A 27,112-nucleotide genomic window follows, 5' to 3' on the forward strand; every position below is an offset into this window, starting at 1 on the left:
TAACTGCTTCCTGTATAGCTCCAGCCCTGCCCCCAGCTCACCCCATGCAGGTTGATGGAGGTACCTGCACTGCCATCTGCTCTCCTGGTATCCTTATAGTCTGCTACTTCCTTGGGGAAGAGAGCCCATCCATCTTTATCTTCATTTTTCTTTTCTTTTCGAAATTTGCGGCACCGCCCAGAGGTGACGTCAGCAGAAGTTGCCCACTCTATGGCCCAACTTCCGCCTTCCCCAAGATGGCTGAGGACCGGAAGTGCATCACCGGAAGTGCCGCGAGGCTCCGGATAGGACGCTGCCATCCTTCACCTCCAGCAGAGTGGGATGCTTGTTTGCTCTGTCAGCCGGAGGTATGGCCCCTGGACAACCGGTACTGGTGCCCGGAGGATGCGGTGACCGGAGAGCTGGCTAAAGCCAGGTGCAAACTTTTGGGGAAGATGCCATTGACACCTTTTCCAGCTGGGGGGGGATGGTTGCATACACCTCAGTAGGGGGTGAAACCTCAGTGGGGGACCAGTTTGCCCCAATATGCTGCCCTTGACCTGCACTACACAAACCCCACTGAGCTGGATAGGAGGCTGGCTAGGGAGTCCCCTGGCAGTGAGCACAGAGACTGGGAAAATAATAAACAGTTGCAGCTCCTGTGGATCCGGAGGAAACACAATCAAACAGAGGCAGAAGATATGACTGATGTTTTTATAATGGTGGACTCAGGTTCTTCCCACCTGAAACAGGAAACACAAATCTTTCAGAAGCTGCCCTGGAAGAAGATTAGAGAAAAGTTGATTTCATCTGTCCTACTCATTAAACACAATGTTTTATGTATGATTTGCAGATGACCCAGGCATTAGGTCTAAACAAAAGATAAACAGGTAAGCTTGGCTAGGAATATTAAATGTGGGGAAAGACTACCATAGCATATTTTTTGAATATTTACTTGCCTTGAATTAAAATGATTCTTAAAGCTTAAAGTATAAAATTAGGAATCAAAATGATTGAACCATTTTAGCTTGTTTACCTGATGTGACCGACTAGGCATAATCTCAAGCAACATATCAGGTCGGTCCTTGAAACTCCAGGACACCAGCAACCCTTCCTGTACCTCTTCCTGTAGTTTTACTTCTACCTAAACACACAATATAAATAAAATAATTACATTTGCTTTTTTCCTCTGGTTAGAAAAACAATTGGATTTTTGACTTACTGTAAAATCCATTTCTCTGATGTTCATTGATGGACACAGCTCCTGATTCTTCTTAACCATTGGGGTATACTGCCCCCTACAGGAGTAGGACACAAGGCAGGAAAAAGCTTGACTACACCTATGGGCAGTCCCAGGGGGTATACACCCACTCTCAGCTATAGCCACTCGGTTTTGTTACAAACAGTGTCAGAAGAAAACCAACTACACAGAGGGGTGGATGCTGTGTCCGTCAATGAGCATCAGTGTAATAGGTTTTAAGGTAAGCCAAAAATCCAATTTTTTCTTTCGTTCATGGACGGACACAGCTTCTGATTTTTCTTAACCATTGGGACATCCCAAAGCAGTGTGAAATATGAGGGGTGGGAAAAAAGCAGAAACAAATTCCCAAGGCTAACCTTAGCCTTACACGTAACATGGAGCTCACCCATAAACAACCGGAGATCACCTGAAATAATCATTACACCCTTAAAGAGGACCAGGTCCTCTAAACAGCAGCCAGCAAAACCTTGCAGCCAAAAGATGCATCTGCAGATGCCAACACATCCACTTTATAAAAATTTTGTAAAAGAGTGCACAGACGACCAGGTGGCCGCCTTGCAAACCTGCGTCACTGACGCTTGATGACGGAAAGCCCAGGGGACACTAAGTGCCCTAGTAGAGTGCTCCTTGACAGAGAAAGGAGAAAATTTGACCCCTGATGCAATAGGGCTGAACCACAGTCTGTCTGATTCATCTGGAAATGGTCGCATAAGAAGCAGACAACCCTTTGTGAGGTCCGTCCGTGAGCCCAAATAGAGAGTCTGACTTCTTAAAAGACTCCATAGCTGCCAGGTACACCCTAATTGCTCGGACCACATCCAAGGCATGTAAGGTAATTTCCTTCAGGTGTTTATCCACGGACACAGGAGGGAGGGCAACACAATGAAAAATGGTGAAGCTATCAGCGCTGCTCTAGTGACCAAATTACATATATATGTAAACGACAAATCTTCAATGTGCATTAACAATACATTACTATATAATAATACATAATAAATGAATAAATTAAAGTGCTGGTGCTATATCACTGAACTAAAGTGCAAATACATAAAACTGAAAAAAGTCTTTTGGATTTGATCAGATAAAGTCCTTATGCCTAAAGTGCTTGTGGTCCTAAACAGCTGAAAAAAAGATGATCCTTATAAGTGTTCGTGCTTGAATACTTAATAGTGCAGACCACTCTGTGCTCCCCTCTGGTGTCCCCACTCACCAAACAATGGGGAGATCAAATGTATATTCAGAGACTTTGCTTTGCCACTTCGTGGATGCTGGAACAAGAATTTCTCCCAGTGGACTCAGACAGTGGGGAATGGCTTTATCTCCTGTGATTCCTGGACTCTCCAGTACCCAAATATAATCAAAGAAGAGCCTCCATAGCGTAAAACCATTTATTAGGATAAAAAGCAAAAGTAATACACATACACCTGATGATAGTAATGCGCTTAGCCGTAGTTGGAGAGCGCCGTCTCAGCGTGCTAATATCTATCCCCTAAGAAGGAGCAAGGATGAACCCCAAGAGACTCAGACCACGCAATGTATGTCTTCTATGCGTCTTCTATGTAGATCTTCCTAGAAGTAGGTTTCCTAGCTTTCAACAGCGTAGGAATCACTGACTCAGACCTCCATCCTTCAGCTCCTGGTGTTCAACAGCCAAGTCGTCAAAGCCTGCCACTGTAAAGTAGGATAGAAGATTGGTCTTTGAGATAGCAGATCCTCCCTGAGAGGAAGCCCCCAAGGAAGCATCAGCGACCAGTTGTACCCGATCGGCTTACCAAGACTGGTGAGGTCAGACTGGATGGAATCTCTTCTGCTTTGATCCTGCACAGGATTTGTGGCAGAAATTTGAGAGGGCTGGAATGAATCACTCTGCCCATCTCAGAAAGCCAGGCTACTACCTGTGCCCCCTTGGTGATTGACATAGACCACGGCTGTGGTACTGTCCAAACTAATTCATACCGCACATCCCTGAAGACGAAATGTCCAATGAGCCAAACAAAGTCTGACCGCTCGGAACTCTAGTACATTAAATTGTCAGTCTGAACTCTACCAGAGTCCAGACACCCTGAGCACATCTGTGCTGAGGACGCCTCCCCACCTGGACAGGCTGGCATCTGCGGTGACAACCATCCAATACAGGGGGAGAAAGGATTTTCCCTGTCGAATGCGAGAGAAAAAAGCCACCTCTAGAGACCGTGGATCCTTGTCCCATTTCACCAAAATCTCTGTACCAGAGATCTTGTGTGGAACTGTGCAAACAGACAGCCTAAAGGGTGGACACCATCAGGCCCAGAACCCGCATACAAGCCCAGAGTTATGACCATCTGTTGAACAACAGAAGCTGAATTGCTTCCTGCAAGGTCAGCCAGAGTGTTTCTTCCTCTGGAAACACTCCAGAGGCCGAGTCCAGAGTCAGACCAAGATAGTCCAGTTTCTTATGGACAGAACCAAAGCAGACTCCTGAAGGCTCAGAATCCAACCAAACTCTCTCAGAGTTTGCAGAGCAATCTCCAGTTGTCCATCAGAGCAGTCGGAGACTCTGCTCGCATAAGATGATGATCCAGGTACCACAGTACCGTGATCCCCGGCTGACTCAAACAATGCCAGCACAGGGCCCAACACTTTTGTGAAGACCCGAGGAGCAGAGGCGAGACCAAGGTCCACACCACAAACCGATAATGCTCCTTGCCCAGGGCAAAATGGAGGAAGGGTTGGCATAAAAGAATGTGCAGGTAAGCATCCTTGATGTCGATAGAAGCGAGAAGAAATACCCCTGACATAGGGACGCCAGTTCCGTGTGAATGGACTCCACGTGGAACTTCTGTACTCACACCAGCAGTTTAGCGCCTTGAGGTCCAGAATCCTCTGAACTGTAAAGAGGTTTAAGCAAAAAAAAAAACCAGAAAACTTTCCAAAATCGGAACAATCACCCCCTGAAGGAACAAAGTCTTGCACTACCCCAAAGAGACCCGTAAGTGATCTGGGGACAAGTGCAGGTTGGAAGGGAAGAACCTTTCCCGAGGATAAGACCGAACTCAATCTCATAGCCTGACTGAATAACTTTGTGGATCCACGTGTACGTGTATACCAGGTAGGTTCATGGATCTGAAACCAGTGAAGACAATCCCCCCACCCCAGATGCGTGTGAGGGCACCCCTTCATGCAGAGGCAGCCTTGTCCGCAGGTCTGGAGGAGCCCGCTCGTGGCTTGCCAGACCAGGACCTCTTGGAACTTCCAGTGGAGGCCCTGACTTTTGATTCCTTGTCTTGAGACCCTGAGGGACGAAAAAACCTCTTCTGAGCCGAGGAGAATGGCCCACGTCTACAACGGGGTTCCTTGCCCTTGGTAGCCTGCAGAAGAAGAGTACCCTTTTCCCCTGTGAGACCCTTAACAAGGTCATCCAAGGAAGCTCATAGCAGGCAATCCCCTACAAGGGGGAGATCAAATAAGGCCTTCTTGGAAGTCTGGTCCGCAGACCAGTATTTCAGCCAGATAATACGCCGAAGGACCACTGCTGATACAGACAGCCAAGAAAGCAAAGAAGCCCGCATCCCGAAGGCATCACAGAAAAACTGTAACCCCTGGATCAACTGATCTGCCAGCTCCACAAAGACAGGGGGAAGCCTTTTCCCCTCCAGGTCCTGGCGTAAAAGTGTAGCCCACTCGGTCTGGGCTTGAGACACCAGGGCAATAGTAAATACCGGAATAAGTGCCGAATTTGCCACAGCAAACATATGGTGGGCCAGAATCTTCGTCCTCCTATCAGCTGGATATTTAAAGAATGGGTACTCCTCAACCGGAATGAAGGTAGCTTTATTCAACCTGGAAACCAATGAGTCGTCTACAGGTGGGACTGTCCACCTTTAACTCAGTTTATCCTCATAAGGACATCGCAAGCAAAAAGCGCTTAGGAACCACTGGGTTTTGGACAACCCCAATGTTTTGTAACAATGTTGTCAAAGTAAGCGAAAAGGGAACACCCTTGCCGCTTCGGAGGACCTGTGGTTGCCAAAAGGGACCGGCACCTCTGATGCAGCATCAGCCACAACCTCCGTTTTTTTAAAGTGTCACACAATGACACAAACAGTGCACCCACCAGTGCCTTCTCATGTGCAGCTAGAGGAGCAGAGGAATCATCCTCACTATCTGAGCACTTAGGGTGCGTGGACACAGACCCAGTGGGGTCGCTATATAGGACGTTCACCTGGAAAACATAACATTCGGGGAGGCCGCCAACTGCGATCCCGCAAAGGGGACGCCGACCAAGGGCCCTCGAATGGACCATCTACCGGACCTTGCAGAAATAACAAGGGGGTCGCCCTCCGAGCCTTCCATAGAGGGCATAATAGAAAATGGCCCCCTTAAAAACTGAATTTTTGTAAAATCTTACCGTAAAATTCCTTTCTCTGAGTCCTCCGACAGTCGCAGCCCACTCATACAGTCTTCACTTATGGGGAATTGCTTCCTCTCCACAGGAGTTTCTAGGCATAAGACTTGTAAAAGAACAATTAATCTACATAGTCACACCCATGGGGGCTGTCCTCCTAGTCCAATACCCCCCTGCAATAGCCATCCCAATTCAGTTTGGTCGCAAGCAGTGATAGTGTATAAAAAACTCCCAAAGAGGGGCGGGGGCGGCGACTGTCAGAGGATTCAGAGAAAGGAATTTTACGGTAAGATTTTACAAAAATTCAGTTTTCTCTTACGTCCTCCGACAGTCGCCGCCCACTCATACAGTCTTCACTTATGGGGACGTCCCAAAGCAGTGTAGACATGAGGGGTGGGCAACGCAACCGCCAGAAAAGCAACGCAGTACCCACATCAGAGAAAGGAACCTTACATGCTCAGAAAGGTAACCTTCTGGGTAACAAAAAAAGGGCTCAACATGAGCAACAACCCAGGAAAACAAATAACCAAGGAGATAAACAACCCCAACAGCCAGGGATCCGTACAAACCAGGGTGCCCTATGGCACTGCCGCACAGAGAACTTTGTGGCCAAAGGAGGCATCAGCTGACACCAGAACATCAATTTTTTAGAATTTGGAAAAGGTGTGCACCTACGACCAAGTCACAGCCTTGCACACCTGGGCCACCGAGGCCTGATGCCAGAAGGCCCAGGACGCACTCACCGACCTGGTAGAATGCGCCATGACAGGGAAGGGAGGAACCCGGTCCCGCAACGAATAGGCCTGTACAATGGTCTGTCTGATCCATTTGGCAATGGGTGCAGCAGACGCAGCTATACCCTTCCGAGGACCCTCAGGAAGTACAAAGAGAATCCCATTTTCAAAAAGATTCAGTCGACGACAGGTAAACCCTAAACGCCCTGACAACATCCAAAGAATGCAAGGCAACCTCTTTTGGATGCTTAGGGTTCACACAAAGCGAAGGCAAAACAATGTCCTCATTGAGGTAAAAATCAGAAACCACCTTTGGCAGAAAGGACGGATTAGGTCACAAGACCACCTTATCCCTATGAACCACCAGGTAAGGGGAACGGCAAGACAATACCGCCAGCTCTGAAACTCTGCGAGCCGAAGTGATCGCCACCAGAAAGGCAACCTTTTTGGACAGCAGAGGTAACGAGATTTCCCTGATGTTTTCAAACGAGAAACGTTGTAACATGGACAGAACCAAGTTCAAGTCCCATGGAGGTAAGGGCTCCCTTCTGGGAGGGGCCAAGTGACGCACACCTTGAATAAAAGGTGCGAATCAAGGAATGAGATGCCACAGGGCACTGGAAAAGAATGGCCAGTGCAGATACCTGGCCCTTAATCGTGGCCAACGCAAGGCGCTGGTCCACACTAGTCTGGAGAAAAGCTAACACCCTCGACACTGAATAGGAACGAGGAGAGAAACCCCTGGACTCACACCAGGCAAAATAAGCTTTCCAAGTACGGTAATAAACCTTACCAGACGAGGCTTTTCTAGGAGTAATTACGAATTACGGAAGTAGGAATGACCTCTGAGGAGAGACCCCTGTCTCTCAGGACCTGGCTTTCAACAGCCATGCCGTTAAAGCCAGCGACTGTTAAACAGGATGGAAGATCGGTCCCTGAGACAGCAGATCTTCCCGCATTGGCAGCCGCCAGGGAGGCTCTACGGCCAGGTGAACGATGTCCGCGTACCAGGACTGGCATGGCCAGTCTGGTGCCACCAGAATCACCAGTGCTTGTTCCGAGGCCAACCTGCGAAGGAACCTGGACAACTGAATCGGAGGAAAGGCATAAATCAGACGGTACTGATGCAAAGGCACTACCAACGCCTCCGAGGCATCTGCCAGAGGATCACGTGTTCTTGCCACGAACCTTTCCACCTTGTTGTTTAGCCGAGACGTGAACAGATCCACATCCGGGGATCCCCACTTCGCACACAGCATCTGGAAAACCTCCGGGTGCAGGGACCATTCCCCCTTGTCCAGGGTCTGGCGGCTCAGATAATCTGCCTGCCAGTTCTCCACACCCGGAATGTGAACTGCCGAAATCGCCGGGACGCGAGTTTCGGCCCAAGACAATACTGGTCACTTCCTGGGCCGCCCGGGCACTCCTGGTGCCCCCTTGGTGATTGATGTACGCCACCGCAGTGGCATTGTCCGTCTGCACCCGTACAGGGTGGCCCTGAAGACGATCCGACCAATGGATGCACAGCCTGATCGCTCTTAATTCTATAATGTTTATCGGAAGGGAGGATTCCTACTCCGAACAAGTGCCCTGGGCAGACAGGTTGCCCAGAACCCCACCCCAGCCCGATAGGCTGGCATCCGTGGTCATTACCGTCCACAGAATCGGCCAGAAGGATTTTCCGTCTGACACCGCCAGGGACTGAAGCCACCATAAGAGATCCATTCTGGTTTGGCGACTCAGAGACACTCTCAGGTCCAAGGACTGAGGTAGTCTGTCCCATCTGGCCAGGATCTCCGCTTGGAGAGATCACGTATGAAATTGTGCAAATGGTATCACCTCGAAGGCTGATACCATCAACCCTAGGGACAGCATACAGGTCCTGAGTGACGAAGACTTGTTGTTCCTGAGGGACCTGACCTCGTTCTGCAGAGTCCGGAGCTTGTCCTCCGGCAAGAACACCTTTGCTTGAGCAGAGTCCAGAACCATTCCCAGATACGGGAGACAAGGTCGACTTCTGAATGTTGATGGTCCACCCGAACTCCTGGAGTGTCTGGACCGTAGTGGACAGATCGCGCAGCAGGCTCTGACTGGCACTCGATCTTAACAGGAGTTCGTCCAGATATCCCAAGACCGCAATGCACTGAGCCCGTAACAGGCCCAGAACAGGAGCCAGCACTTTGGTGAACACCCTTGGAGCCGAAGCGAGACCGAAAGGTAACGACACAAACTGGTAATGATCCTCCGCGATAGCAAAATCGGAGATACCTCTGATGACACTCGAAAATGGGGATGTGTAGATACGCATCCTTCAGGTCTATAGAAGCCAGGAACTCCCCCGGATTCAGGGAGGCCACCACCGAGCGGAGTGATTCCATGCGGAATTTACAAACTCGCACAAAGCGGTTCAGCGCCTTTAAGTCCAGAATTGGACGCACTTTGCCCTCCTTTCTGGGCACAGTGAACAGATTTGAATCAAAACCCCGAAACCTGTCCCGATGAGGTATCGGGATGACAAACCCCTGGGCTAGAAGATCCTGCACCACCTGATGTAGGTCTTGTAACCGCCCTGGGGTCAAATGAAGATATGATGGAAAGAATCTGTTTGCCAGCTATGAAAGAAATTTCATCTTGTACCCTGACCGAATGATTTCCTGAACCCATCTGTCTGTGATTCGGAGCAGCCAAGGTTGAAGGAAACCACGCAAACGTCCCCCCACCCCTGAAACAGGTGAGGGCGCCCCTTCAGGCAGAGGCGGACTGAGCCGCCGTCCCAGCCTGGCCGGATTTTTGTTTGCCGAACCAGGGCTTTTTCTGGCCACCTTGGCCCTTGAAGGGTTTTCCCTTGCTCTGCGCCTTGAAGGCACGAAAGGACCCTTGAGTAGGTTTAAAAGGAGGGGGCCCGCTTAACGCGGAAACATTTTCCCTTAGGGTTCTGGGGCAGCAAGGTGCTCTTACCCCCAGTGACTCCTTTAACCAATTCATCCAAGGATTCCCCAAAAAAGGGGATACCCCGCATAGGGGATGTCAGCCACCGTCTTCCTGGATTTTTGATCAGCCTACCAGCTTTTTAACCAGATTAAGCAACGGTTAATCACAGCGACACTGGACAGGCGTATCGCCAAAGGGGCCTCATTTAGAGCCGCATCGCACAAATACATGACCCCTCGATAAATCTGATCCACCATCTCCACTGTAGTGGGAGGGGCAGAATCGGCCACGAGGGTGCGCTTGAGCACCTTGGTCCAATCCGCCACAGCCTGAGCCACCATTACAGAGGCAAAAATAGGCTTGAGCATGGAACCCGCCACCATGTAGGAATGTCGGGCAAGAGATTCCAGCCTCCTATCGGTAGGGTCCCTAAACACCGGAGAGTCCTCGGTGGGAACCAGGGTAGCCTTGTTCAATCTGGCCACCGTGTGATCTACTTGAGAAGGCACACACCAGCACGCAGCCGTAGTAGCCGCAAAAGGGTAGAGAAGTCGAAACTTCTTAGGCACCACGAAGGTGTGTTTTAAATTACGCCATAGCTCATTCACCTTATGGTGAAACTCTGCGGGGCAAGGAAAAACCTGCGCCGTCTTGCGGGTCCTGTGTGTACCAAAAGAGGACACAACGCCCGGAGGAGTGGGCTCATCCTTCAAATGTAGTGTTTCCTTTACTGCCAGGATCAACTCATCCATAGCTGCGCATTCCTCGGGCGACCCAGGGGGGGAGTCATCCACCTCTGCAACCTCCACCTCCCCCTCAGATTCCAGCGGGTCCTGGGAAGAGCGAGACCCCGAAGGGCCCACGCTACCTACAGCAACCATGTCACACTCAGAATCAGAAGAAAGGGAAATCCTAGACCTTTTCCTAGAAGCACGTTCAGACATCAGCACATCCATCTTTGACACCAAAGTTGCCACAACAGCAGCCAAATTAGTGACGGTAGAGGATTCAGAGGACCCTGAATCCCCCACCAAAGCTGGAGGGAATTTGCTGTCCTGGGATTCCATAACAGAACTAAAAAGTTTTTATTTTATTTTTTTAACTGTCCCTTTAAGAGCGCCGCGGACCCCCGCAGCACACCGCTATAGAGACTGTGAGACACAGACCCCCCACAGGGACAAAACTGACCAGGAAGATTGCTCCAAGTAGGACAGGATAAGAACAGCAGGACAGCACCCCATAGTGTGTTACCAGCTCCTTCGGTCGGCTCTGTGAGAAAGGAGGAAGTGATGTCACCGCTGGAGACTGAACTCAAGCTGCAGGCTAAGGGAAAATGGATGCCCAATGAAAACTAATGGGAGGCTTCGGCAAGATGGGCGCCGACATGTGCTCCGCACGATCGACTGCCACACGCAAGATGGCGCCGCAAGGCGCCAAAATCACTACATAGCATGCTGTACAAACGCCCATAATGAAGCCAGACATGCTGCCCACACTTAAAATGGCGGACCGGCGGTTTTTAACCCTGCAGCGGTCGCCGCATGTGTCTGCACCTCCAAGTACCCTAAGTGACTTTAGGAGGGGAACCCCCAAGACCCCCAAGACACAGCGCTGCTGTGAGAGAATAAAACCCCCGCAGGGACTGGGATAGGGAGCCCAAAAACGCACAGACATAGGGGACACCACAGACACACAGGACTGCCGAACCCAGACAGAGGCCCCACACAGAATGTACTTACCTGTACCCGATGGCGTGGGGTGCCTCACATCAAGCGGGAAACCGCCCACCCTCAGATGGCAGGGGAGTGCCGCCAGCCAGAAAACGCAGGACACTAGTAGTGCACAGACGAACCTATGCTGTGTCCAGTGAGGTAGCCACCTCACATGGCTGCATCCCTGATGGACAGGGATGGGTCGTTTGCGAGGACAGGGTGAACACATAGCCTGCGAAACGCTCGATGGCAGGCTGGGATTCCATCCGACCCTCTGTCCTGGAGAACCAGGACGGTCAGTCCGATTCCCAGCTCCGCAAACGCCGTCTTCATTTGAAGATCCAACTAACTAGTGCTGATAAAATAAACAGCTAGTAATATAAAGAAAAATGACATTTCCAGAAAATAAATCATAAAAGAAAAAAAGGAAGGCTGAGACTGTAGCCTCAGCACAGGGAAGCCTATCCACTCCTAAGCTAGGCAGAAGACCAAACTGAATTGGGATGGCTATTGCAGGGGGGTATTGGACTAGAAGGACAGCCCCCATGGGTGTGACTATGTAGATTAATTGATCTTTTACAAGTCTTATGCTTAGAAACTCCTGTGGAGAGGAAGCAATACCCCATAAGTGAAGATTGTATGAGTGGGCGGCGACTGTTGGGAGGACGTAAGAGAAAAGGGGGCCGCCCACCATGACGCGGACGTGCAGGCAGGGTACCCTGATGGTCCTGTAGCGCTAAAAAGGGGAAGGTGCCCCACACAATAATGGCGGCAAGGCTGTCATTAAAAAAATGACCAGTCCCCACATCGCCACCCCTTCCAAGGGAGGCGCCATTCTGACCACATGAGTAATGAGTAAGCGACACATCTAGTCGTGAAATGCGTCTACCTCTTCTGTCCTGCACTCACAGCGTGTATGTATTATATTTTGCCGATTGTTTGATGTGGAATAAACACACTCCATTTTTGATCTTCATCGGAAGTGCGGTCATTCCTTTTTGCTTTATGTGGCTTTGGATTACGGATCCGACCGGCACCTGATTCCTGTCTCACCTGGAGCGGTCTCCCCAGTTTGGACTCTATCTAGCAGGCCGCAAGCCATGGCCTAAATTTATGTGGAGGCCCAGCCTCAAGTGCATGGATCCCAGCCCGGCAGATGCCCAAAGGAAGAGTGGGGCTTCAGCTAAACGCATTGGGCTGCCCCCCCCAACGGAGGCGCCCGACTCAGCCACATGACCTAGTAGGCTGCAAGCCACGGCCTAAATTTTTATGGGCGCCCAGCCGCTTGGACGCGAGCCCCAGCGGAGCTGACCACCCAGGGGAAGGGAGGGCGGATGCCCAAACAGGAGGCAGTGGTTTCAGCCACCCTCACAGGAGGGCCTCCTCACGTAGTTACCGATTAGATCCAGCCACATGGGGCACGTACCCACGGATGCTAAACTATCTGCTCCCCCAGCACAACAACCGCCGCAGGCAGCCCGAGGGCATCACTGCCCTAGTCACCAACCCCCAGAGTGGCAGGGAACCTTGCTCAATCCTCCGTTGTGCACCAGGAAAACCTGGTCAGCAGCAACTCCAACCAGCCAAGGCTAGGTCGTATGCGTCCTCACAAGACATTTAACTCGCAGGCCAGCCCCCATCCAGTGGGGCTATGTCCCGGCCGATCTGGATCTGGATATAGATTATCCAGTCCATCACCCAGTCCGGCAATTGATTGTAGATTCTCACAGGAACAAAACAACAAATATAGGAAACAATTCCATTTAAAAAGAAAAAAATCACCAGGACCAGAGATCCCAGCAAGGAACTAGGTCCTTACTCCTGACTAAGCAGAAAAAAAACTGAGTGCCTATAGCTGAGAGTGGGTGTATACCCCCTGGGACTGCCCATAGGCGTAGTCAACCTTTTTCATGCCTATTGCCCTACTCCTGTAGGGGGCAGTATAACTCAATGGTTAAGAAGAATCAGGAGTTGTGTCCGTCAATGAACAAAAAAGAAATACAAATTTTCTGCAACAGTGGTGGAAAAAATTAATGCCAGACTCAATAGTCAGTCAAATCAGGGATCTAGCAACTCCCATGTAGTACATGATGTTGGGGGGGGGGGGGGGGGGGAAGAAACTTTCTTTGCCAATTATTTAGACTGCAAAGCGCTAAATTGTTTCTAAACCTAGTCATACATGCTTTGACATACGTGAAATATACATCGCATTAAGCATTATGATTCACATATCACAGTATTGGAATGACTGAAAATACTTCAGTCAATGGGCAATGTGGGGGTGGAGCTCATTCCCAGATTGTGATGTGTTCTACACGTCACTGCAGTGTAGTTGGCTCATTTAGACAGAGACTAGAGGCCCACGGGACTTTGAAGAGTCACGCAACATGCATTAAAAATACATAAATCTATTACATGAAAAAATACATATAAAAATAGGAGCATGATAAAAATCTTAACAAGGTCAATGATATTCATCAATGAAAAATTGAATATTTGTACATACAAGATATCTTCAACTATTTCTGACATACTCTATCATCAATCTGCGCCGTATCGATCTCAATGCGTTTCGCAAAATCAGTAGTTCGTTTCATCAGGAGGAAAACAGATATAAGTCTAAAAGCAGAAAAAGCACACAAAGCAAAGACAAAAAAAAAGGGGGGGGGTTAAGGGAAGGGGGAAAAGAAAAACACAATATAAATCAACAACTTACAGTTGATGCCATAATTAAAAAAGAATCTTCTCATAAAACCAAAACATTTTTCTCTACGTCCATGCAACTGTTCCAATGGATAACATGACATAATATAAAAGAAAGATCCTTCCTCCTCTAGGGAGTGCAACTCTTCCCACTGGGAGCTGGGGAGAGAAGGGGAGTCAAGCCACGAATAAGCAGGCGGTTCCTCAAGATATATACGCCAGAAATGGACTCCTAGGACTATAAAGTACCGATGTAAAAAAAAAAAAAAAAGTGGGGGGGGGGGGGGTGTCAGTGATCAAGGAAGAATATACCAAAAAATATTAAGGGGGGGTTGTGTGACCCCAATTATTATTACTGGAGGGCATCCATGTTCCGGCCTCCGCATGGCTGTCACTATTGATGTGGAGGCTTTATACTGCAGCATCCCACATGCTGCAGGTACAAAGGTGGTAAAAGCCTCTCTATCTCAGGGAGATCGTAGAGAGGGACGTTTTCATTACTTTGTTGGACAGTATGAAATGCAGAAGAAATAATAACAATGTGTTTTGCTTTGCCGGCTCCACCTTCCTCCAGGTACAGGGCATAGCTATGGGCAATTGTACGCCCTCCTATGCCAATCTGTACCTGGGTGGGTGGGAGCTTGACCTGTTCAGCAGCGATTGCCTCTCGATGTACCTGTGCCATGTTTTGTCATGGCACAGGTACATCAATAACATTTTCATCGTCTGGGATGGAGATGAGAAAATATTGGACTTTTTGGCCGTACTAAATAAATAGTTGGAACCTGAAATTTACGATGACATATCAACAAATACATTTCCCATTTTTAGATATCACAATTATGAAGGAAAGCGACGGTCAAATTTCTAGCACTTTGTACAATAAGCCAACTGCGGGCAATATGATTTAGCATCCTACCAGTTCTCATCCATCTACACTTATAAAGTCCATTTCATATGGACAGTACCTTCGATTGAAGCGCAATTGTAGCGACAATGATACTTTTGTCAAGGAAGCCAACTTGCTGAGAGATCGACTTCTGATGAGAGGTTACAGAAAAAAATGTTTGATCAGGGCTTTCAATCGCACAAAAAAAAAAAAAAAATAATAATAATTCTAGGGAATCCTTACTTTTCCAAAAAAAATAAAAAAATCTTAAAAAAAACGAATGCTGTAGTAAGATTTATCACTTTAATGCTCAACATTTACAGCTTAAGGGCATTTTAAAGAAACAATGGTATCTACTTATGCAAGACCCCCTTACATCCAAATTTGTCACGTCTCAACCGAGCTTCGTCTCTCAAAGACAAATTAGTACACTGTCACTTTGCAGGGACTAGTTTCAAAACCAATCCGTTAAAGGGTACTTACAAATGTGGGAAGTGTGCCTATTGCAAGTATATTAATACTGCCAAAAACATCACTTTGCCAAATGGAAAAAAAATTATTTCCCAAAACATTTGTCAACTGTCAGACAGAGTGGGTAGTATGCCTCATGACATGTGAGTGCAGTGCCTACTACATGGGGAAAACATACAGCGAATCTACGATCACATATATGCGGTCGAAATTGGGGACCTCTATACCCCCATTGGCAGACACGCAGTACAGACGCATGAGTATCGCCCCTTCAAGGTACTATTTGTTGCTTTAGAACACATCCCACGGGACCCACGAGGTAGTGACTGGGATAGACCCACTAGGTGGTGACTGGGATAAACTTATCCTCCAGAGGGAAATGCGATAGATAAATTTGCTCAGGGCAACTACTGCCCCTGGGCTAAATGAATCCACCTCATTTAAGTCTTTTCTGCCCAACTGATTGTGATTGGTATGTATTAGAGCTGCACGATTCTGGCTAAAATGAGAATCACAATTTTTTTGCTTAGAATAAAGATCATTATTCTCAGTGTAACATCATCTTTTACATTATACAAAAAAAAAAAAAAAAAAAAAAAAAACTTGGCTAACTTTACGGTTTCGTTTTTTAAAAAAATTAATTAAAGTGTATTTTTTCCCCCCAAAAACTGCATTTGAAAGACTTCTGCGCAAATACAGTGTGACATAAAAGATTGCAACGATCGCCATTTTATTCTCTAGGGTCTCTGCAAAAAAAAAAAAAAAAAAATATATATATATATATATATATATATATATATATATATATATATATATATATATATATATATATACACACCTTTGGGGGTTCTAAGTAATTTTCTAGCAAAAAATACTGATTTCAACTTGTAAGCAGAAGGTGTCAGAAAAAGGCTGAGTCTTTAAGAGGTTAAACTGCTCTCACTTACAGATGGAAGTTCATTCATTTTGATCTAAAACAGGGGTGGGGAACCTTTTTTCTGCCAAGGGCCATTTGGGTATTTATAAAATCATTCGGGGGCCGTACAAAATTATCAACTTAAAAATGTGCCTGTTATATTTGGTCAAACATTTAATTAACTCACCCCTAATGTAATGGCTGCAACTACTTCTCTTTGGTGAGGTGTGTGATGTTAGCTGTTATTGATGATGTTGCTACTCGCAACTGGTTTTCCAGGTTTGTGTCGGTCAGTCTGGAGCGCAGTCAACTTTGTGGTGGTAAGTTTTGAAAAGAACTGCTGGCGGGTAATGCTGGTGGGCAAAGCTGGCTGGTACTGCAGGTGGGTACAGCTGGCTGGTACTGCAGGTGGGTACAGCTGGCTGGTACTGCAGGTGGGTACAGCTGGCTTGTACTGCTGGCTGGTACTGCTGTGGGTACTGCTGATTCAGGCTGGTACTGTACTGTAGGTACTGCTGGCTGGTACTGCCTTTGGTACTGCTGGCTCAGGCTGGTACTGCTGGCTGGTACCGCTGGCTCAGGCTGGTACTACTGGCTGGTACTGCTGGCTGGTACTGCGCTGTAGGTACTGCTGGCTGGTACTGTTGTGGGTACTGCTGACTCTGGCTGGTACTGCTGTGGGTACTACGGGTACTGCTGTGGGTACTGCTGGTTGTGGCTGGTACTGCTGGTTGTGGCTGGTACTGCTGGCTCTGGCTTACACTGCTGTGAGTACTGCTGGCTCTGGCTGTTACTGCTGGCTCCGGCTGGTACTGCTGGCTCCGGCTGGTACTGCTGGCTCCGGCTGGTACTGCTGTGAGTACTGCTGGCTCTGGCTGGTACTGCTGTGTGTGCTGCTGGTGGGAAACGCTGGCTAGCAGCGGCGCCGTGCTGGAGGAAGAGGCAATGTTTCCTGTATTGGTCACAGGCGGAGTGCATTTGATATCACTCCGCCTGTGACTCACTCAGGACTGTCACAATGGAGCCGGAACTATACAGGAAGCATTGGCTCCATTCTGACAGATCAGCTGAGAGACACAGACTCAGCTGCACGGGGGGCCGGACCAAATGACTTCGAGGGCCGCATACGGCCCCCGGGACATAGGTTCCCCACCCCTGATCTAAAAGAACGAAAAGATACATTGTAAAGCATTTTGTCTATAGTTATCTAGCAGCCTTAATGTTGATAAACATTTGCTGGGGCTCTTTTTTTTTTTCTTTTTTTTTCTTTTTTTGACAGCTGTGAGTGAGCAGAGAGCGGCTCTGTAAGAATCGAGGACAAGATCGTGAGGGGGGGGGGGGGTGAATCGAGATTGCGATTTTTTAACGATTAATCGTGCAGCTCTAGTATGTATATTCCTTTAAGATTGGTAATTTTGTTATGCTGATTATGCTGTATATTTTGTGAACATAAACCAAAGACCTTTCCTTCCCTTTTTTTTTTTTTTCTTTTTTTCTCTGGTGCCTTTTCTTCTTTTCCTGGGAGTTGCAAGCCCCCTTTGTCCCATGATTTGCTAATTTTAGCCTCTCATGGGACCCCATATCTCCCTGTGCTTTGCACAGGGAGATGGGGGGGTCTTGACATCACATTTATCGCACCGGTATGTCGTAGCTTTGGACATCATGTGGCCTATTCAAATTAGTTTCTTTTATTTTTAATATATTTTTTTTTATCGCTACATTATTATATACAGTGATATAGATGATACTTTGTAGTATTTTTTAATACATTTTTTCTCTATCTTTGTTTTTCTGTGTATGGCTTGATGTGTCCCGGTGGCAGGGTTACGGGCCGGTCTTTTGTCTTGCTTGGGCCACTGCTGCTGTGTCAAGTGGGAGGGAGGTGTCTTTGTCCACGTACCCTGGCCCTCCCACTTCCTGACCCCCTCCTGGTTTGTCTCCTCGCCTCCCTTTCTGCTGGCTTCCAGAGCAACGCGCAGCCCGGCTCCTTGGGCTGGCGCGCAGCTGTCTAAATTTGCAGCCACGTGCCACCGAGATGCTGCGGAGTCTGATGGCCATGGCTAACTGGGAGGTCACTTCCGTGTTCCTCCCAACCCCACATGAGCCACATGTCAGTTTCCGCCATTGTGCTGTGGGAGGGAGGGATGTTCAAGTTCACTGGAATATTTAGGCTCTCTGTGTCTGTGGGTTCTCTCACTTCCTCGATGCGGCCATCCTTGACAGACCATTTTATGTACATCATTTTATTGGATTTTTTCTATACCCCCTTTTTTTTGTACATGGGTACTTTATTGTCCTGGGAGTCAGTTTTTTTGCGTATATATCTTGAGGCACCATCTGCTTATCCGTGGCTTGACTCCCCTTCTCTCCCCAACTCCCAGTAGGAAGAGTCGCACTCCCTAGAGGAGGAAGGATCTTTCTTTTATAGCATGTCATGTTATCCATTGAAACAGTCGTATGGACGTAGAGAAATATTTAGTGGTTTTATGAGATGATTTTAATTATGGCTTTAACTTTAAGTTGATTTCCCCCCTTACCTTTCCCCCTCACCCCCCCCTCTTTTTATATTTTTATGTGGGTCTTTGCTTTATGTGTGCTTTTTCTGCTTTTACACTCATATCTGTGTTTCTCCTGATAAGGTGAACTACTGGTTTCGCGAAACGCGTTGAGATCGATACGGCACAGATTGATAATAACAGAGTATCAGAATGTCAGAAATAGTTGAAGTTATATCTTGTATGTACACATATTCCATTTTTTATTGATGAATATCTGTAAATAAGGAGGGAGAGGGGAGAGTGCCTGGGATTGCTCTGGTGGGAAGAGGAAACAGTGAGTGAGAGGACTGCACACCAATCATCTGGGTGTTCATATATAACCCATTAAGTGATTCCAGCCTTGTCCATAAGAGTGGAAAGGCATTGATTTCTGGTGAGTGGCCAATCAGGAGTGTATTTACACAGTGGTGGTGGAGTGTGAGGTGTCCCTTTTAAACTACACATTGGATATATCGGTCTCTTCCGGAGGTTGTGATCTGCATGAACACTGAAAAGTATGCAGGAAGGACTATATTTTAAAAGGAATATATTTATAGTTTAATCTATTTAATTTATTAATCTTTTTTGTGAAAGTTAATTTATTGCGCTACTGATTTCTGTGACATGTAACCTGGAATTTTAGGTATACGCTGGATTTCTTTTTTATTCATTATTAATGAATATCATGGACATTAAGATTTTTTTCATGCTCTATTTTTTTTTTTTTTTCAAATATTTTATTTATACTTGCAGGTCATACACAGCAGGTCAAAATGAATACATCTCTTACATTACTTTTCAATGATGTTGTCATACTACATCAAGATAGAGACAATTACAGTGATATATTAAACTTCAAAGAAAGAGTAAATATGATCGCCTCTGTGGGGACCCAAGAGAAGTAGATCATTAATAAATAACGCACCACTCATTGGGCTGCCACAGATGCTACAATAACCGCCTCACCTCCTTCTAAGTTTCCTAATGCGAAAAAACCAACCAAAAAAACAAACCAAAACCCAAAAAAAAAAAAAAAACCCCCAAAGTGTGGGGAGGGGGAACGGGCCCCCCTGGACTCACATCTTGTAGGGATATTTATACTACGGGGCTAATTCCTTAGACTTCAAGATCAGTGATGGCTACTGGCCTCGAGGGACATAATAAGCTCCGCCCCCGGTCTGATAATACAAAACTGTTCCATGCACCCCCCGTTTTATTGTACAGATCCTTCTTGAGTTGTGCAGAGAGACGCAAATCTTCCATTTTATTAATGTCTTCAATTTTACGGATACAATCACTGATCGTTGGGGAGGAAAGTGTCTTCCAAAATAGGGGGATACATGATTTAGCAGCATTCAAAATATGGAACAGGATCGATTTCTTGTAACTCTCAAAGGGCAAGGTAGAGATATGAAGTAGAAAAAACGCCGGGTTATTCGGGATCTGCCCCTCAGAAAATACTTGAGCTAGAGCGTGTACATCTCCCCAAAAATGGGCTAAACGTGGGCAGTTCCAGAATATGTGTAAAATAGTTCCCGTCTCCTCTTGGCATCTCCAGCATCGATCTGTGACCTTTGCAGAAAACTTATGCAACAGGGACGGAACCCGGTACCACCTCGTGAGCAGTTTATAATTCATTTCTTGCGTCTTAGTGCACACGGGAGTTTTTAGTGCTAGTGTGATTACGTCACGTTCCTGTTTCGCCGTGAATCTACATTCCAAGTCTCGCTCCCATTTTTCTAGGCAGGGCAAACGTTTACCCTCCGGTGGTAGTGCCAATAAGTGGTAGACCTTGGATAATAATTTGGGCAGAACATCGTTGCCAGTGCAATACTTTTCGAATCATGTTAGGTCCCTACTTAGTAACTTAGGAGCTGGGAGAGACTGTAGAAAATGGTGCAACTGAATAGCATTCCAGAAAGGTAATCGAAAGGGCCCCGATAAGTCAGTTAGGCCTACGATAGTGGGCCATTGCCCATCTTGCACAAAATTTGAGGCTTGTGAATATCCCTTTTTTCTCAAATCTCTTAAAGGGACGCTCTGAGATCCCAGGGGGGAAGGCAGGGTTGACCAAGATCGGGATCAGAGGCGAGTCCATTGTTGTTAACGTTAAATGTTTTATTAACAAAGTAAAGACCTTTAAAGTTGGGCCAATTGTTGGGTGATGCATAATGTCCTGGGGTAGATGTTTATAGCACCAAGGAGCCCCTCACAAGTCTATTTCCGACTGCGAATGTTCAATGTGAGCCCATAACTTAAAACTGGAGTGCCGTCTCCAATCAATTATTCTACCCAAATGAGTTGCTTGATGGTATTTACGCATATCCGGGAGGGCCAAGCCTCCCTTTGACTTGGGCCATGACAACTGTACGTGGGAAATACGGGATTTTTTATTAGCCCAAATATAGCGAGTGAACATCGAATGCACTCTTTTGAAAAAAGAGGAGGGAATGCTGATGGGTAATGTCTGAAATAAATAAAGCAACTTAGGGAGTATGCACATCTTTAACAAATTGCATCTCCCAAACCATGAGTGTGGCCCTTGTTGCCAGCCTTCCAGTAATGTACAGATACGGGTTAGTTGGGAAGGGAAATTAACCTTGTAGGTTAGCGATAAATCCGAGGGAATGTAAACGCCCAGATATTGGAGAGCAGTATCCGTCCATCGGAACGGTAAGGTAGATTTTAAATGGGATAGCAAACTTGTTGTGATACCGATCCCCATAGCTTCCGATTTATTGTAATTTATTTTCAGATTAGATAATCTGCCATAGATGTCAAATTCCCGTAAAAGGTTCGGGGTAGAAGTTGTTGGTTTGGTCAGTGAAAATAACAGGTCATCTGCATATGCCGAGACCTTATACTCCACTTTCTCCATCCTTATCCCTAAAATATCCTGATTTTGGCCTACCCTACGCAAGAAGGGCTCTAGAGATAGCACAAAAAAGTAAAGGAGACAGTGGGCATCCCTGCCGTGTGCCATTTGCTATATGGAACGAGTCAGAGAGAAGCCCGTTGGCCTTTACTTGTGCCTAAGGGTCAGAGTAGACCTGCGAAATCCAGGATATCATTTTGACCCCCAGTCCAATGTGACGTAAGACTGAGAACATAAACCGCCAGTTGACCCGGTCGAACGCTTTTTCAGCGTCTGTGCTAAGGCAGATACTAGGCGTGATAGTTTTCGAGGCTATATGAACCAGGTTCAGCACTTTAATGGTATTATCTCTTGCCTCCCTTTTTGAATCCCACTTGGTCTAAGTGGACCAGTGAGTCCAGGTGAGGCAAGAGACGTAGTGCCAATAATTTCGTGAAAATTTTCAGGTCAGAGTTTAAAAGTGATATTGGACGATAACTACCACAGGCCGACAAGTCCTTGCCTTCTTTTGGAATAAGGGATATGTGGGCCTTCAGGGTGTCACGGTGTAAAGCAGAACTGGTTCCCAGGTCATTGAGAAGACTGACCATGTGAGGGCCGAGAACCGAAAAAAACTTACGGTAATAATGTACTGTAAAACAGTTGGGTCCAGGAGCTGAATCTGTCTTCAGAGAATTTAGTGCGACACTCAATTCCTCTAAAGATATTTGTGTCTCAAGATCAGATTGAGCTTCAGCTGAGAGAACTGGGAGCTCGGATGAACTAAAATATTCTACCATTTGGGATGTTGGTGCATTGCTATCTGGAAGATCATATAGTGCTGCAAAGAAGTCACGGAAAGTCCGTGTTATATGTTGTGGCAGAACTACTTTCTGTCCCGATGGCGAGAGAATATGGGGAAAGTAAGCTGTCCTCCTCTGTTCTCGCACTGAGTGTGCTAATAGCTTTCCACATTTATCTCCCGACAAATATGAATGTTGGCGGCACCTCTGTAGGTCTGCCTTCGCTTTAAAATATAGGAGATCGGAAATTTACGAATTGCGAACAACTCCTGTTCTACGCCCAGACTTTGGCGTCTTTTATGAATTAGCTCTAATTCGTGGATCTTCTTCAAAAGGGAGTTCAAGTTCTCATTTCTTGCTTTCTTAATAAGAGCTCCATTTTTGATTGAGATCCCCCTGATTACCGCTTTGTGTGCTTCCCACACAACGCCCCTATCGCAGTCCGGCATCTCATTCGAGGAAAAATAAAAAGTCAGTTCTTTGAAGACCTCTTCTACGACTGTTGGGTTTTGTAGCAGACTCTCATTGAGTCTCCAAAACCGAGTACCCGTAACGGGCACCTCAGAGAGGGCATAGCTTAAAGTAATAGCTGCGTGATCGGAATATGTAATAGAGTCTATACCAGTCATCTTGACTGCGTGTAAATGGCGGTGGCATGCTCTATTTTTATATGTATTTTTTCATGTAAAAAATGTATGTATTTTTAATGCATGTTTTGTGTCTCTTCAAAGTCCCGTGGGCCCTTTAGTCTCTGTCTTTGTGTACATTTTTGGGACTGAGACACACATGTACTCCACATATATCAGCTTTGTCTTTTTGTAGTTGGCTCATTTGCCTGGGGCTGTGCAGTGCCAACTGGTTCTCTGCTGGTCACGTGGCTATTTTATGAATAAAAAAAATCCATCTAAATAGCAATAGCTCTGGGACACGTGCAGTACCGCCTATTTTCTCCTTCTTTCATTTGCCACACTTGACACCTTTGAGCATATACTCCGTAAAGCAGGGAGTACTGCGCTGTCATTCACAGCTCTATCACTGCCCTTCAAGCTTGCAGGAATGGATGCACTGCGCTGTCAGTCACAGCCCTGGCACCATCCCTCAAGGTTGCAGGAATGGATGCACTGTCTTGTCAGTCACAGCTGTATCACTGCCCCACAAGGCTGCAGGAATGGATACACTGTGCTGTCAGTCACAGCTCCAGCATCGCCCAGCAAGACTGCAGGACTGGATGCACTGCGCTGTCAGTCACAGCTCCAGAGCCATCCCTGAAGGCTGCAGGAATGGATGCACTGTCTTGTCAGTAACAGCTCTATCCCTGCCCTGTAAGGCTGCAGGAATGTATGCACTGCGCTGTCAGTCACAGCTCCAGCACCGCCCGCAAGACTGCAGGAATGGCTGCACTGTGCTGTCAGTCACAGCTCCAGCACTGCCCCGCAAGGCTACAGGAATGGATGCACTGCGCTGTCAGTCAGAGCCCTGGAATCATCCCCCCAAGGCTGCAGGAATGGATACACTGTGCTGTCAGTCACAGCTCCAGCATCGCCCCGCAAGACTGCAGGACTGGATGTACTGCGCTGCCAGTCACAGCTCCAGAGCCATCCCTGAAGGCTGCAGGAATGGATGCACTGTCTTGTCAGTCACAGCTCTATCCCTGCCCTGTAAGGCTGCAGGAATGTATGCACTGCGCTGTCAGTCACAGCTCCAGCACTGCCCCGCAAGGCTACAGGAATGGATGCACTGCGCTGTCAGTCAGAGCCCTGGAATCATCCCCCCAAGGCTGCGGAAATGGATGCACTGCGCTGTCAGTCACAGCTCTATCACCACCCTGCAAGGCTGCATGAATATATTCACTGCATTGTCAGTCACAGCCCTGGCACCATCCCTCAAGGCTGCAGGAATAGATGCACTGTCTTGTCAGTCACAGCTCTATCACCGCCCCGCAAGGCTGCAGGAATGGATGCACTGCGCTGTCAGTCATAACTCCAGCACCGCCCCGCAAGGCTGCAGGAATTGATGCAAAGGCGCTGTCAGTCACAGCTCTGGCATCATCCCTCAAGGCTGCAGGACTGGATGCACTGTGCTGTCAGTCACAGCTCTGGCATTGTCCCTAAGGCTGCATTCACACTTGAGCGTAGCGTTTTCGCGTGTTTTTTAACGTGATTTTTAGAGCGTTTTTCAGGAGTTTTTAGAGGCAGGCATTGACATCTAACAAAAACGCTGGTAATCAGCCCAAAAAGAAGCTCCTGTACTTTTTGCAGCTACAGGCGTTTCGCTTCAGGGGACAAAACGCTCCGATGTGAACAGGGGCCATTGAAATGAATGGGATTTTGATTGTTGGGCGTTTTGGATTTTCACAGATGAGCGTTTTATGAGCTGAAAAACGCTCAGGTGTGAACAGAGCCTTAAGGCTGCAGAAATGGATGCACTGCGCAGACACAGTGGCAACACAGAATTGGCCAGCAAACCGTTGCCACGCTAAACAGAGAAGTAATATGCGCCGGCAGGATCACCAGGTTTACAGTAAACTCGCTCCTGATCTAGCTTTGAAACAAATGTTCGCCACACATAGTTAGGATGTTTGCCTTGAAAGGGGAAAAATTATTTTTTGCGCTTAGACACCTTAGGAAATGTTCTTTAGCATTCTTATTTGCTTACCAAAATACATAACTGCATGAAGGCTAGGTTCACACTTATGGGAATTGGATGCGGGTTTCCCCACAGGGTCATGTGCGTCTTTCAGGTGCGAATTCAAACAACGATTCAGAACTGATTTACACCTGAAAAGGTGAACAGACACGCACCGGATCCCCTGCTGTGAGCCGCGGCATGTGTGAACCCAGCCTAAGGGCTAGCTTACTCATGTGGTAGCCCACTGAAGATTAATTCGCAATGGATTTCTTTTCAGAGTGTGTTTAACAGGTGGTATGGAGGTGTTAGTTCACGTGCCTGTTTTAACTTTTAAAAGCCCACACCACCACCACCATGTGCATTGCACTTAAATGGGTTGCTTTTGCCAGGCAGCACTGCCCACAAAATGCAACAGGGGAGATTCATTCTTGTCATAACTGCAGTGCAAATCAGGGCCTCAGTATGTGTGCATCCCCTCCCACTGCAGCCTCAAAGGGAGCGGTTGGGTGGCAGTAAAAACACATGTGTAAATAAACCTTATGTGTTGATGCATAGACTTCTATTAGAATCTTCTTTGTTGTGCTGCATGTGCGCAGCACAGTCTCCTTTCAGCAAACGCTCCATAGTACTGAATGGGGATTGTGGCACACAGCCAAAATCTGAGCAGACTGAGGACAGTAAACTGAGCATAAGGTGCAGAGCAGAGGTGTCGTAACCTTCTCAAAACAGCAACAGTTTTTCAAATGGGGTAAATATGGCAAACGTTCACTAATGAGCAGGCATGCTAGCAAATGTATCAGTGAATGCTTTGTTGATTATGCTCCCTGGATATAAAACAGGATAAATAAAATATAAAACCAGATAACCAGTTACAAAAATGCACAGGGAAAGCTTACCTATTGCAGACAAGTTTTGGAGCTTTATTGTGTAAAATCAATAAACTTTGCTTCTAATCGGTCAATCCCCAGCAACACAGCAGTACACATTCATCAGCATGCTTTCTTCACCTATCCAGCAGATTTGCGTTTTCTAGGCTTCTGACATCTATGTGCTTGTTGTCAAAATAAACTTATTTTAAGGTAATCCGTTATAATTGAGATGGATCATAGGAAAACTTACCTGTGCCTGTTGCATAGTTAAGGATACCTGGTAAGTCTCACAGGATACAGCAGCAAGAGACTCTTGGGTAACGAAGACTGGAAATTTGACAGCATCTGTAGAAATACTGCAGAGGAATACCTGGAGAAGAAATGATTTTATCAAAAACAATTCCAAAAAAAGGGAAGAGTCCAAACTTCATCTAATCACATACTGATCGGTATTAATGGGAAACAAGTTACAGAATAAATATGTACAAAATGGAGGACTTTTAACCCTTTCACTGCCAGAGCCGTTTTTGCAAATTTTTTTTCTGCACACATGTTCGAAAAATAATTTTAGGCCTGAAGATTACAAAAAAAACCCTCAAACATTATTTAATTTCTGAAAGCAGACACTAGAGAATAAAATAGGGGTAGTTCCAATTTTTATGTATAGGAAATGCAAACTTTCAGTAAAATAAAAATTACAGTAAAGTTAGTTTTAGGGCCCACAAACGTAATATCTAAAAGACGAGGTTGCACCAAGTAAATTGATGCCTAACATGTCAAACCCTAAATGTGCATGCTCCTGTGAAATGGGAACAAACTTCAGTACCCCATATTTCGATTATCAGTTTAGTGTTACAGAGGACATCTGGCACTAGAAATAATGCTCTCACTCCAGCGTGTGTGGTGATATGTAACGTGTATCGCAATCAACGTTTTCATATGAAGGCGCCCCCAACGAGTTTATGTTTTTACGCTCACCTGTGCTTACATGTGTGGAGCCTCAAAAAATGTTTTTTTACTTAACTTTTTTTTTTTTTTTTCAAAATCACAAAAAGTCCTCTATGCGATGATTTTTTTGATGACAGGTTCTCTTTAATGAGACCATCCAGGTCTAAAATACCCTAGATGTTTCTCCGCTGACTGTAATGAAATGCAAATTGCATTGCAAAACATTATTTTCTGGCCAAGCTGGCTGGGGACAACAAGAGGCTTACCCGGAAGTGATGCAAACAAGTCGCTTTCTGGGTCAGCAACAACTCCCTCCCCTCTACCTTACAGCACCTGCTATGCCTATCACAGTCTGGCAGATGGGCAAGCGGAGCCCAGGATACATGGCGGGGGCATGACGTTACCTGGGGTGTGTGGAAGCAATCGGGCGGCAGTGCAGACACTCAAATGCTTCCATCTGAAAGGCAGGAGTCTGCTTGTTCGATTTACACGC

At 46.8% G+C, this 27,112-nt stretch overlaps 1 protein-coding gene across 5 annotated transcripts in view; it reads right to left on the bottom strand.

The window, feature by feature from the left end:
• C2CD2L (C2CD2 like) overlaps positions 1–27,112 on the bottom strand; it is a 201,354-nt gene that overhangs the window by 112,080 nt on the left and 62,162 nt on the right. For all 5 annotated transcript variants that reach the window (XM_082273452.1, XM_082273451.1, XM_082273454.1 and 2 more), the window contains exons 2-3: positions 25,922–26,041; positions 1,016–1,123 (exon numbers count right to left, since the gene is read on the bottom strand). In XM_082273452.1, coding sequence (XP_082129578.1) covers positions 1,016–1,123; positions 25,922–26,041 — 228 coding nt within the window. The remainder of the gene's footprint in view (positions 1–1,015; positions 1,124–25,921; positions 26,042–27,112) is intronic.

Source organism: Pelophylax lessonae (genome assembly GCF_965119305.1).
Source record: "Pelophylax lessonae genome assembly, chromosome: 12".
NCBI classification, from domain to species: Eukaryota; Metazoa; Chordata; class Amphibia; order Anura; family Ranidae; genus Pelophylax; species Pelophylax lessonae.